The 14434-nt window shown below is 44.6% G+C and overlaps 1 protein-coding gene across 1 annotated transcript; it reads right to left on the reverse strand.

Annotated features, from left to right (window-relative positions):
* Positions 1 to 311: 311 nt before the first annotated feature.
* Positions 312 to 8641, reverse strand: LOC109463245 (spidroin-1-like). Its single transcript, XM_019759992.1, has 5 exons — positions 8352 to 8641; positions 4855 to 4920; positions 2312 to 4198; positions 1901 to 2023; positions 312 to 1169 (listed from the first exon to the last, which is right to left on the reverse strand). Exons 1-5 carry the CDS (start codon positions 8538 to 8540, stop codon positions 1077 to 1079), a joined length of 2358 nt encoding a protein of 785 aa, XP_019615551.1. The 5' UTR covers positions 8541 to 8641; the 3' UTR covers positions 312 to 1076.
* Between the last annotated feature and the right edge of the window lie 5793 nt (positions 8642 to 14434).

A 14434-nucleotide genomic window follows, 5' to 3' on the forward strand; every position in this document is an offset into this window, starting at 1 on the left:
AACGTCCGAACATGCCATACATTAACAAGCCGTACGTAAAGTCACTACATTCAGCGTCAGATAATACACCTGTAGTTCGGCGATCGGCCTAATGTCATACGTCAACAATATTCAAAACTAAGAAGAGTTTCAAGAACTTCAACAGTGCATTTAAGAATAGTGTAACGTGTGATGGTCTAGATTACTATGCTGATTACTGTTAACATCTGTGTCCATAATATCACCATAGTCCATAATATCGACACCTTGAGAAAAAGTGTGCTTAAAGATATTTTACTGCAACATACCCTAGGTATGTACATTTGAGGTGTGCAGGAGTGCATACCAAAAGTATGTTGCAGCAAGAATATCTTTAAGCACACTATTTCTCAAGGTGGCGATATTATGGACACGGATGTTACATATCATGTTAAATCCAGGTCTATAAACGTACAAACAGGGTATATAAACAATCAAAGCTATCTCAATATTGTTCACGTACCTTAAGTTAATCCTATATATATGCTGTCGTACATTCACTTGTACTTCGAAAAACTATGTAAATCGACTTATACACGTTTACTCAAGAAACTTAATCATATGGTTTTCAACACGTCATCATTCGGAGTAATTCCTTCGTAGCACGCTACGCCATCGTCCAGTAAGACTGCTCAATGATTTATATGTACACAGCCAATTAAAGGGAAAATGCTGCCTTATGTTACACCCGGCTAATAGAAACTCCTGCTTTAATTAAAGATTCTGTAACGTTTAGATCATCTTAATACGACTTAAACTGTGTATAGATAGCAGGAGCCTAACAATATCGATAGCACCAATCGGGTCACCCTAACACTTGTCCTTACATTGTAGCTATTGTTAAACACTTTTTTAATCCAAAACCAAAAGCTTCTTTCGTCAGATTACGACGAAAGAACAATCATGATTCACAGCTGATAAGTCATCAACCCTAGCTGTGGCGAAATGAGACCTGGGCACCTGCGATATAGAAAGGTACAGATATCATACTCTCCTGGCACTGACTAGTACATTGTCAAGTCCCTTCAGTCGGTCCTGATGACATCAGAAGGAACGGTCTATAACTGCCGGCACCGAGAGTCGTCCAAGGACCGCTGGGTCTTCCCATCCCGGTGACTCTGCACAGTCACCCGCAGTTTGCAGTCATATTTCTGAAAGGAGAGATAATGTTAAGAGTAGCGAACATTTTGCCATGGCAAGTACATTGTAAAGGTATACATTTGTACAGCGAATAACATTTTCTCAAACCTCAGTCTAACAAACTGCGATAAGGTTATTCAAGACTGCTGTGGCTGTGAACATCTCGACCTTCTCGTCTGTACAAAAGCAGAAGACCGGTGGTCTGTTGCGGCTTGGAAATGATTCAGTCACAGGTTTGTGCAATCTTTACTGTCTTTGACACTGTTCAAACAGGCCAAAGGATACCGGGCAAAGGCTTCGATATATAGGAGTTTGCCGAAAGTAAGATAGGCCATATGTCATGACGTAGCAAACAGGAACATCTGTAAATCTCCCGTCCTCTGCAGCTTTGGCAGAGACTGTATATAGAGTCGCTTGACATCGCAATCACCGATGGTCATGGTCCTGCACGGTCAGCGATACCAGTCAGAGCAATGCGTACTGGTTGTAATTTGTGGTGACAACTCCTTAAAAGATCAAGGAGTTTAAATCCTCAGTTCTGAAACACTGGGGATGCATTTGTGATAAATCAAATTCTTGTGGGTTATAATGTAAGGTTTCTCTGTGAAAGAATTGAATGCTACCGTTCTATGCTGAGTCAACATGCCTCGACACACTTCAACAAACTGTAACCGGTGCACCAGTGATCAAAGACAATTTCAATGTGCAGATATGTGACAACGTATTGGAAAACGACGATTACCTTTCCATCTACAGGTGGACATCGATCCGTCATTTCGGACGCAAACGCCTTGTGGTCTCTAGGACAAGCTGTCGGTGATATTGTCAGGTGGAGGTCATACGTCGTCGTCCCCGGAACTGGTGTCTGTCAGCAAAAAGCCAGAAACATAATGACAAGGTTACAAATGTTTCAAAAACTTAAAGTTACAAATGCATTTCAAATGAATATGTATACTTCAAACAGTGTCCTTTTTGTGTTCGTGTTTGTGAGTTTTCGAGGATCATCAGCAATAAGTTAATTATAACAGTCCTATCTAACTAAAGAAAAATACGGAATTCGTCGTCACCAATATTGTGATGACGAAAGAATAAATCCAGTGATGCTTTTAGTAGGCCAAGCGCCCGCGTAATTTTGCAGAAAAACTTTCTTTACCTGAGTTTGGGAGTTGGTCAGTTCACCCATGACGTAGATCTCATCGAAGCTGGTCATCTGGTTCATCCTGTCAACGGCGAATGCAGCTGCGCCGTACTCATCCATAGGGTAGTCGTCTTTGCTTGGCAGGGAGGGTTGGTCCCCGTAACTGTAACTGTAGCTATAGCTGTAGCTCGAAGACGTTGACTGTTTTCCTCCGTTACCATAGGAATAGCTGTATGAGGAGTAGCTCTGCTTAGGTTGCTGAGACCTAAGAGAACTCAAAAGGTATCCCGCGTTGAAGTTCGGTGGACGGATAATTTCAGGAGGCTGTCCTACTTGTTCAATGTATCCAAAACTTGATTGGCTCGGTCTGCCATTTTTCTGACTATTACCGAAGGCGGTCTGTTGAGACCTCATTCTACCGGCGCCGCCTGCCTTCACCTGGGACTGCCTGATCTGATCCGTGTACCTGGAACCGGACGGATAAATTACAGTACTCCCACCACTTGACGCTGGAAGAATCGGCCCAATGAATCCTGATGTATATCCCCCAAATCCTCCATTTTGCCGAGAACCACCTGCCTTTTGGTTACCTTGATTGATTGAACTGGAGCCCTGTCGAAACCCTCCTGAATTCTTGCCCCCTCGTTGGATGGAACCAGAGACTTGCCCACCAGCCTTCTGATTACCTTGCTGCAGTGATCCGTAGTCGGAACCAGCCCCGCCGGCCTTCTGATTTCCTTGTTGTAGAGAACCAAACCCGCGGCCAGCTCCACCGGCCTTCTGGTTTCCTTGCTGAAGAGAACCAAAACCCCGTCTAGACCCTCCGGCTTTCTGATTTCCTTGCTGCAGAGAACCAAAATCTTGTCCAGCCCCTCCGGCCTTCTGATTTCCTTGCTGCAGAGAACCAAAGCCTTGTCCAGCTCCTCCGGCTTTCTGATTTCCTTGCTGCAGAGAACCAAAGCCTTGTCCAGCTCCTCCTGCCTTCTGGTTTCCTTGAGCGGAGCCCATGCTGGGACCATATGGAATAAATGTAGTATCAAGTCCTGAAGCCGGCAGTATCTGTCTCCCACCGAACCCATTGTATCTTCCAGTGTTCTGAGGAGGTCCAACTACACCGGCTTTCTGGTTCCCTTGTTGGATTGAGCCAAAACCAGCACCCCCGGCCTTCTGGTTGCCTTGCTGCAGAGAACCGAGCCCTGTACCCCCTGCTTTCTGGTTTCCTTGTTGGAGCCTACCAAAGTCAGCTGGTCCAACGACTTGGCCCGCTTTCTGGTTGCCCTGTTGCAACGAGCCAAACTGTCCAGCTCCACCAGCTTTCTGGTTGCCCTGTTGCAACGAGCCAAACCTTCCGGCTCCACCAGCTTTCTGGTTGCCCTGCTGCAACGATCCAAACCTTCCGGCTCCGCCAGCTTTCTGGTTGCCCTGCTGCAATGATCCAAATTGCTGTCGGCCTGCTTTCTGGTTACCTTGCAACGATCCAAATTGTTGTCCTGCTTTCTGGTTGCCCTGTTGCAACGATCCAAATTGTTGCCCTGCTTTCTGGTTGCCCTGTTGCAACGATCCAAATCTTCCAGCTCCACCAGCTTTTTGATTTCCTTGTCGCAGTGATCCAAATCCTTGTGTACCTCCTTGATTCTTGCCAGAACCCATCCTGACTGTAAAGCCTGTAAGTCGGCCTTGTCGTGGCGCCTCACCGCTAAGTCTGGACTGTTGCTTCGACTGAGATCTCCGGGTGGCTGCCAAAGATGCTGATTTTTTAGAGCGAGATTGCAGTGAAGCCTGTTGTGGTCCAGCAGGTCCTTTCATGTTCAACGACTGCGCCGCCACCTGGACCTGACAACTGCTCTCTGTCATGCGGTATCCTGACCGTTGCTTTAGGACGTGTACTTGGCATCGTTCAACCTGAAAAAGAATACAGGAGAGTCTGATTTAGATGGAGTATGTATTGTAAACATATGCCAAAGTTCTTCAATGTCCAAGACAACTTGCATCACATTCTTACGAAATTGGGAGGCAAAAATATACGGAGATACATGTACCAATGTGTTGCAGTGTTGCATGTTAGTTTGATGATGAATATTAGAGAACTATTTGTATTACTTTCCTTTATCCCGTATACAAAATGATATTGGTGTTGCTTGCAAGGGCGGCTCCGGTACTGTCTGCATGGATGCCTGCATAAGATCATTGTCATTCAGACCAAGTGGCACACACGTATTTACACATGGAGGAGAATTAACATTGCTTCATCTGCATGTTTCCAAACTACTCGAGGAATGTTTGCACGATTCCAGTCGGGTTATTTCGGGTCGTTCAAAAGATGTCTCCCATCACTGCAAACATGGCGCGCTATCGGTCAGGACTAACGACAGCAGGATGTAACATGCACCACGGTAAGTTTATGTTAAATTACGAATCAAATAAATAAATATCTAAGCCATGCCATGTTGTAGTGATTCGGAAAGGTCAAAGCTATCCTCCTGAAATATAATTTTCAAGAAACAAACAGATAGCATATGGACTTAGAACTTAGAGAAGGTGGCAAAACTATGGCTTACCGTACGTCCTTGGTCGCGTGTTATTTCTATGTCCAGCTGATAAAGGCAACCACCGCTACTGTATGACTGAAATGACAAGATATGCACCATCTGATCTCTGATCGATGTGCAATCAAAATACACTGCGCTATGCTTGACTTTATCAAATATCCAACAAAAGAGACTTCTGCAATCATGTAAATCTGAAATTGGTGTTAATGATTACGTATACAGACAGTATACAATGTATATACAGTGGATATAAAATGTGGAAATGAACATATACGATGTTGATATTATGAAGAAATGAAATGATGCGATTAAAGGGATATCCATAACGTTATATCAGTGGTTACGTGTCATGTCCTGTGAAATAACAGGAGAAAACCACCCATCAGACAGTAATGTTTCCAGTCCTTAAAGAAGAAGAGATGGCGTGAGTGGCGAGATCGGGATTAAAATGCCAGAGATTCTGGGATTCTCCAACGCTTCAGACGAGAGGAAAAACAATGCTGAGATAACAGAAAAGTAGTGTAAAGACTCCAACACCTGTCGACCCAGATGTCAATGTTATAAACCATAAGAAGGAACAACATTATTATTGATGTCAGCTGTCATTAGGCTTGGAATATTGACATAATGTGAGGTCTTCGTTATTTGTTCTCTATGAGAGAATAAGGGCTCTGTCTACAGTTCCGGCTTGTTGTGTTTTCATTCGGTAATTACCGATTGCCTAGAACAACTTTATCTCAATTAGAATATTATGCTTGTGGTAATCATTCACATACTGTTATATTTTGTAAATCGTTGCACAGAAGCATCACAAGTGGGCCACACGCACACAGTGATTCTCCGGTGGGAACATGTTCAGATTTACCCTTCTGCGCCTTGAATAGCTGGAATTCTGCCCCGCCGCCAGCCAATCCCGCGCGCACTAAATGTACCGTCCAACGCAAACACACTCCTCACGAGGGAGAAGTAACCCCTCACGTCTTAAAGACATTCCTCTCCTAGTGGCATTGACCTTGCGACAAAGATGGTGACCGGATGAGCCAGAAGGAGAAGACCTAGTCCCAATGGGTCAATATAAATGGAGTCTCTATACATAAAGCATAGTGTCTAGCCTACGCTGCAGGTCTACACGTATGAGTCATATCTGACCTGGATTGGAAAACTTAAATCGGAGAATGTATTCCCTTTATGCCAGGATTTACTTTCTAGAATGTGTAAAGCAAGATTTTGCTGGTAGTTTTGTCAGTGATGATGGGTCTGATTATACACTGCGTAGTCGTTTGTATACATTTTCATACTTACGGCAATTTTTAGCAGAATCATACGCCTCCGCCTTACATTTACCAACAGACGTGTTTCGGGTTTCAGGCCTTTGACTTACACTAGCGGGAGCGTTGACAAACTGGACTTTGTGTAGGCTTTCCTTACTCTCAACTTACAGAATTCCAAACATTGAAAGTGGAGACCGTAAGTATACAGAAAATAATTTACTACCCTTTCCTTTCCTTTCACGCTACTGGAATATAGGGTTCCATCTGGTTCTCACATTGAAGAGTGTCCTCCCGAGGTTTCGGCAAAGGACCCAGCACCAAACTGGCAAATAGCTGCTGCTGTCCGCTTTGACGTTTGTGTTAACTGGCCACTGGTCCAAACGTTCCCGCTGACCCATTGGGTAACCCCTTATTACTCCTCCACTCCCCTCACAGCTGACCCTCTTTGCTCTAAAAGGCTGGCCCTTTTCCTTTACATTAGCAGACCGAACGTTTGGAGATTGTGATAAATTAAGGACTGCTGGGTGCATTGGCGTGAAATGATTTACCTTCTGGGAAACCAAGAGACCACCAGCGCTTTAAGGGTCAGTACCGAGGGTCACGACAATATTCAACAAAGTTGCACAACACATTACACGGTACAGACCCTGACCGCCAGTAGAAATTGTTATTATAGTTACAGAACTACACATCTCTATTGGACTCAATTTTACGTTAACTTTATTAATCTAAATGATACTTGATTACTTGTATAGAAAAGCATCTCTAAGGAAGACTAAGGTAATGTACAAAAATACATTAAAAGATGGAGGTATTAGGTACTGCTAAAGCAAGAAGTGTTATTTTTTCGACAGCCCTTTGAATATAAGACTAAATTTTATTGAATGTTCAGAATACAAAGAAATCGTGTAGAATTTTTCAATAATTCTGCATCGAAAAAGGACTTAGTCAGCCGATATTCATCCGAGCGACTTATGAACTCTGCTGAAGCTGAAAGAATGATGCTGTGTATAAATAGGCCTGAAGAAACAAGTACGGACATGCATGACTTGTCTTTGGCTAACCGGATTGTATACATTAATTTTGTAGATCAAAGGATAACTTGTCCCTGTAGTCGATACTATGCATACGTCTCCTGGCATCGTTATGTCTGCAGAGGGATCAGCACTTCCCTCGCTGGATTTCCACCCGTCAGCTCGATTACATTCTCAAAGGTGTCGCCACATGCTTGTCTATTCAATATCTAAAACCTTTCTTTTACGTAGACACTCACAGTAACCATACTATTTTACGGTACCGGGTAGCAAACAAACATGCATAAAAAAAACTTAAACTCTAAGTAAAGAAAGAAAGAAAGGATTTTGCGGACTAGTTTATATTCACCGTCCCTGTCTGACGATGGGCAGACATCACCACCCTACTTTAGAACCATCACTCTACCGTCATGCACGCTGTGGCAATGAAGGGCAGAGCCACTGGGTTCCCCATATCCCACATTTTCTTACCTAAAAGTTATGGAACTATCAATTCCAGCGGACGGTCAGACTGTCAGTCACGCAGTCTCCGGTCACATTTCGTGTGCCGTCATTTCCTCGTTCATGCTTGTGTGAACTCCTGCCCCTCCTGGCTCAAAACTTACACATAGTCGTTTGTAGTTTACACATACAATCAGAGAAATGTTGGATATAATTTAGTTTTAGCCAATGTACACATTTGTTCGATTGTTTGCAAGACCTGATTCAGACTGGCATATCAGAGGTACCCAGCCTTACCCAGCCCCGTATGTTGAGAATGGAATCGCCCACAGGCGGACAAACACTGCCTTCTCCCTACTGACGATGCGTGGTATTTGTTCAGTGTGGAAAATCACGACTTGATCGTTAAGTTGCCGGACTCCCTCTTTCCTCCCTCTGTGAATGTACTTTTGCTAAACTTCGTGTGAATAGAAAGTACCCTACCATAGTTCAGATATTGTTGACCGCAGAGCTGAAAGTGAACACGACTTTCACACCCGCGTGGCATACAGCAATATCACCCCACTGCACACAGGGGGCGGGGACGGCAGCGCCGGCACACAGACAGCGTCGGACGCGTCTAAAATGCGAAATAATATCAGACTCCTTTTTTCTCCCAGTATAGCTACTAGAAGGCAGTAAACTTTATTCCTGCTAAGGTTCTTTCAGAATTTAAGCTTACAACCCTGAATCATGTATGAGGGCGATCGTTTCCTCTTACCTGCTGACTTGCGCTGGTAACACGTAGAAGTTGCGCCCTGAGTTCTTGTGCCGCGAAGTACGCCAGTTGCTGCACGACGCCGTCGTCTGTCCGCAAAGTCACGGCCCCGGAGCGGTACTGGGCTCCGTGGGCAGAAGGAATCAGCAATACCGACAGCACCGCGGCCAGGATCCCGGCGGCGCCCGCCATCTCGTCTTCTCCCTGCAGCGATCCGTGAAGAAATGATGTCGGGCCGCGGGACTGTTTGTGCTGGTCGTGCCAGGCGAGTCCGGGGAATAGCTGGGTGGCGACGTCAGTCCTTAGCACGTGCCACGGCTTCTTACAATTTGATCACAAGTGACCCCGAGATTCTGCCAAAACACGCTCCCTGGCCTGCCAGGAAAACACGTCTGCGCCGCGCTCCCAGACACTCACTATTAGAGGATCTACTGGAGCTGTACCCTGCTGAGACCGTGAACTGAATGTTAAGTACTGCAAAAAGTCCACTTATCAAGTAATGTCAGACATCCAACCCATGCAGGAAGAAATAAAAATGACAACCATGATTGTTCTATTATTGTTTTGCATCAGCGGTGTCGGAGCAGATGTAGGACGATATTGAGGACAGGTCAAAGAGCCAAAGTTGCTCTCGATTGACGGGACAGGTTATGATACACGAGATGTGTCAGTTCTAGGTAAGCAGCACAGTGATAGGACAGCTTTAACACTTAATGATATTTTGTCTGCACCCTAGTCTCACCCAAGCTTCAGTTGGAAAGGCATACCGGAAGGTCCACGTGGACGGATTCGAGTTTGAAATGAACTAGAAAAATGTTCTTTGTTGGTTACAGGTTTCTTTTAATGTCTATGTACATTTTTTGTATATGTTCATGATAATTTCATTCGTCTTGTTGGCCAATCTGTTAAGATGATGATGATATCGAATCGAGTTATTACCGGAAGAAGCTTCTTTATCCCACTAGTCCATTTTCTCCATATAGCGTAGGCGTCTTAAACTGGCCAAGTGATCCAATAGAAAAAATACATTTTGCTAATTGTTCCTGCCATCGGTAAGCTTGATGAGAGCAACGTTGTGCGTTCTATGCCGTGAACAATAAGAGGCTTTTAGAGCCCCTAGAAAGGAGGCTCTAAAAGGCATCTACATGTATGTAGTATGGGAAATATGACGATTGCATGAATGAGGGTACCGTTTTCTTGATGAGTCTGTCTATAAAAGGAAATAAAACAGGACAAGCAAAATATTGGAGCCATAAAACGGGTCACGGTCTTCAGCGCGACCCAGTTCATCCCTGTTGAAATTTTCCATATGGATCAGTCCAGGAGAGGTTTGCGTCTTGGTGATTTAGCTCCCGCCCGTCTGTGTGTGCAGTAGGTGACATCTTCACCCTCAGACGTGCAGCTGGGATCAGATGTAGGTGTCGGGATGGCCGGGGGAATCCCTTCCTGGTCCCGGAACGCCTGGCCGACAGTTTAGTCTATGTCTATATGCGTGTGCCGCGGAGGCCTACCGGAGACTTTCATGTATTTTTTCAGCGTATCAAGAAGGGGATGGGGTTATGAACTTGCTATATGTCAACGCCTTGGGCTGAGCTTTCTGAGGTTTGGAAGTTTTCAGGTGAAGCAATGACGGAACATGAGGGACGCCACAGGTGACCCTGTGATACTACTGGTGGAAACCCCTGTCTCCAGGAGATGACTTTATTTTAATCACAGTCCTCCAATAAAGACTAAAAGCTGAGTCCCTCTCTCATGGCCAGTCCTCCTGCAAACCCTGGTGATATCACTGGAGACCATTGGAGAAAATTCTTTTTTCTCACCGTGCTTTCCTTGGGTCATAGGCGAGAGACGGTTTCTAGGTCATGTCACTTCAGTCAAATCAACATGTTGGAGAACCACACAAACAAGCAAATATTTTTGTGTGATCAGTCGGCATCGCGTGGTGGCGCGGCCTGCACCTTGATAGGAATTATTGATACAGATCAGCTGTTGTGATACTTGGTTCGAAAAACCTTGATATAAAGTCAGTAGATACCCAATACTTTTAGAGCCCTTTTCTATGACCTTGGTCCCAACTAAAATGACATACGTAATGAAATAAAATGCTGCATATCTGTTTCCACTGTCACATAGTGCAAACGGACACCGATCAGGCAAGGGACTGGAGAGAGCTGCAGTCGGGACGACTTAAAAGGCCGATGTCAAAACCTGCAAGGGCTTTCATGGGTTTGTCGACTAACACAGAAAACGGTATTAGGGTCATTTTGCTCACAAAGTTGGAACATGATCTATCCCAGACGGCTCTTTTTTTTTCGGAATAGCTTGTCATGTTGAGATCACAATTACCTTACATTTGCAAGTTTTATATTTGTGCTAAAAGCAGGCTTGTCCGATGCATATGTGCTGTTTCAACCGTTTACAAATACAATGTGACCTTAGTGCAAGTATGCATTGCAGTTATGCTCTACACATTCAACGACGTATGGAAGGACTCCATAATTTATCGATATGTGGTGCAACCCGGGCATGGTTCTATCATAGGCACGACCCCCAGTCATTAGGGTTAGTTTGTACACATGTTCTCGAATCGGTGTCATTCGCCACATGGCATTTGACGAGACTGCTGTTCTTAATGTGCGTTCACAGGGCGGGTCTACAGACGTACGGTCGGGAAATGCGCGGGAACTCGGCCTAAACCGCAAATCATCAAAACCGCACTTGAAACCTCAGTTGTCTCATCAAAACCAGGAGGGGGAACAAAAATGTTTTTGTGGCTGGCCCTTTAGTTCCTTTTGGTCAGCCTCTTTGCCGGGTGCTCGGTACATGATCGTACATGGGTAGGGACTGCCAAAGTCTAATTGACTACGGCGAACTGGCTTATCAGTGCCGCTAGTGACCGGAACAACCTAGTTCGGCTGACAACCTAGTTTGATGGAAATTGCCACGTTCAACTTTTCGATAGTCCTGCTCATGAAACTTAAAGCTTTTGGCAATGACTGCTTTTTTGTAATCCGATAAGTCTGGTTGTCTCGAGTCTGTCGTGTTGTAGTCCGCGTCCTTGTGTATAATGGTCAGTCTCACACCAGATCTTGCTGTGTTGTGTATTTCCATTACACGTCAGCTCAGATAAATGAAATATTTTACCGCGTAGGAGGAACAGTTGATTATTTAAGCTCCCAAGTTTGTGCTTTGTGTTGCTTTTGTCATGTGTCCAACATAAACATTGTGAGTCCAGTTTTACCGTGCGTGCGATGGGGAAATGAGAAGGACCTGTGCCAAGTCTCCTCTGTAGTGAGAGAGAAAACAGAAAGCGCATCTTAAGACTGGTGTGACCGTCTTGGTCAACAAACTCCGCGGCCACGTCTCGCCAGGAATGTGACCGGTTTCCTCTTTACTCAGTGACGTCACGCCACAATCTTAGAACGGCAGGAGTTTCTACACATGCCCCTGGCACCGCGGGGAGGTGCGAACTTTCAGTCTTCGCTTCTACGTCTTGAGAAGTAACAAAACTGAACAGTGTCCTCCTTCTTGAACATCAAGATGGAATAGGCCAGGTGCCGTAATATGTCCGTCTATATTGGGCGAACTTCAGGTACAAATCCGTGTTTTTCTTCCATTCCTCCCTGCCCACACACTGCCACTTACCGCTAATTGGTACTGACTGTCCGATTTACAGTGACCTTAACCTGTGACTCATGCTGTTACTCGTTTAATACTTGCGGTGTTAAAGTCCGCCCCGCAGTGATTCCGCCCTAGTTAGCTGAGGAATGCCACCGCGAGCCTTGGCAATTTGCTGCTGGTTTTATCCCGCGTGGCTTATTATTTCTCTGTATACTTAACCAGGCCTCGGTTCAAGATTATACTGGTCTTTTTCACTTTCGTGCCTGTTTAAAGAAATTTTGAAAATAGTAACTCCGTGGAAACCAAGGAAATTGGCGGAAAAGTGCCAAAAATACCGCCACGTGTGTCCTAGATTTGTGACAAAGGTTGGCTGAAGTGTATGACTGGGTTCCCACATCTGCGCAGAACAGACTACCTCAGTCCCGTGGATGAGACATGGATTACCGGGGATTTCCACAGGTTTACGGAGGTTCAGTTTGGCAGGCAGGCTTTGTTTTCGCTGCAGAAGTGGGTCTTCTTGGAATGGAGTTGTCATTCCTGACATTTTACCGAAACTTCACCTGTGTGATCTTCAGTCCTCTCATAACAAAGCACATTTTCATGTACAGATGCTTTTGGTCGGGACTGTCTCGATTAAAGGTAACAAACGCTCTGCCAAAAAACGATCCTGTCACTAGAAAAACATGTTAATCGTGATTTTTAGTAGCAAGTATTGATATCGTGGTTTCTGTCGGGCATCGGATGAAGGAAAATAGTCACCGCAAAGCTTGTCCCACTAGGCCCATTGAAAATTATACAATATGTTCTACATGTATTAGTCAATGACGACTGCCCACTTGCAGCATGTTCATTGGACATTTCGTACAACTGTGTTTCATAATGAATATATGGGGCATTCATTTTCAGATGTGGTCTATTAGTTTGCATGTATGTAACTTTGATGGGTGTTCCTAGCAGTTTAAATAATGCTTTAATTCTTCCTATATATACTGTGACTAAAAGACGTGTGTCTAGGCTAAACCAATATGGACTCTACAAAAACGTTTTGTTCCTGTGTTTAAACGTTTCCGGCTCGTCTGCTGCTGCATCCCATGACATCAGCTCCAGGGGAAGCGCGCTAACCTTAACACACAACAAACACCAACTTAATCATGTCTCGACTGCTGCTATCTTATAGCCTTATTAAAACATCAGGCACAACATCTGTGGAAAAAGGGCAGATTTCTGACTCGGATGAAAAAAATCCAAAATACGACAGGTCAGGTGCGAACTGTGTGCCTTTGCAGTGGTCAAGGAATGCATTTCCATTGCATCTCCGGGCATACGAGTTTAGGCCTGCCAGAAATTTCAACGTTGAAGACTATTACACGTAATCCTTGAGATAAGTAGTTCATGTGCCGGAATAACAATCAAGAATGGTCTCCAAATCTGATCACTTTTTTTCTGGACTAAGTACTTACCTAACGAAAAACTCAATTCTATGGTGACGAAAATGTTGCCATGTACCTCTATGTCTCTCGTTTCTGTTGATCTGTTGAACCGATGCGTGCCAGATTCAGGCCAATGATGCTGCTTACGAGTCGTTGTGGGCCATTGGCCGTGTTGAATTGGCGGTATGTGACTAGGACCTTAGTGTAAAGAAATGTGACCTTTCCTGCTTTTCGAAAGGAGATGGGCGTTCATTTATCACCAACGAACGAGTGACAGTATTCGATTTTTTTCCTGAAGGAGCTAGCCTCAATTCCACATGTTTGAATAATGTACGAATTTCACGTTACCTAATTCCCCACCACGGCCGGACTCAGTATTATTATATGGTGTTTGATAGGCTTTCATTTTCAAGTGAATCATGTGTTTCATCATCGGTCTGTCTTGAAAAAGATCGTTATGAGGTAAAATTAAAATGATGTTGAAGTAGCCGAAAACTCAAAAAGGTTTTATATCAAGTCTGGCGAACACTCCCGCGGGGCTGCGCTGTACTGGCTGTGCACCAACTGTCGCTACGTGTTCCTTTTCTTTGCTCTCCCCGCGCACAGAAACTGTGACGTCAAGACAGAAACCTCCGTGCCAAAAGTTTGGCACCAGGGTCCTGACAGACATGTTCCACCCGCTGAAGAACCGCGTCTGGTCACCGGCTGTGTTATGATCATGTAGCAGTTTCCCTAACCTGGATAGGTTGAAGTTTAAGTCTCAAGTTCATCCAGTCAACTTACGTAACAAATATTCAAGCAAGTGTTAAGATGGAAAATTTTACCGTTTTCTGACCGACGTGAAACCATCCTTTGTTAGGAAAGCAGGGAGCTCAGGAAGCGTTATAATTTTTCGTACCAACATCTGCTTGGAAATTCTGCTTCAAGGCCATGTCCTTTCAGCGCCTTTTGCATCGACCTCACTAAAATTTCTATAATACCATGTATGGTCTGAAAACAACTGAAAGTGACGAGAAAGTATCATAGTACCATAAC

The sequence above is a fragment of the Branchiostoma belcheri genome, unplaced genomic scaffold, assembly GCF_001625305.1.
Source record: "Branchiostoma belcheri isolate BF01 breed outbred unplaced genomic scaffold, Haploidv18h27 scaffold123, whole genome shotgun sequence".
Lineage (NCBI taxonomy): Eukaryota > Metazoa > Chordata > Leptocardii > Amphioxiformes > Branchiostomatidae > Branchiostoma > Branchiostoma belcheri.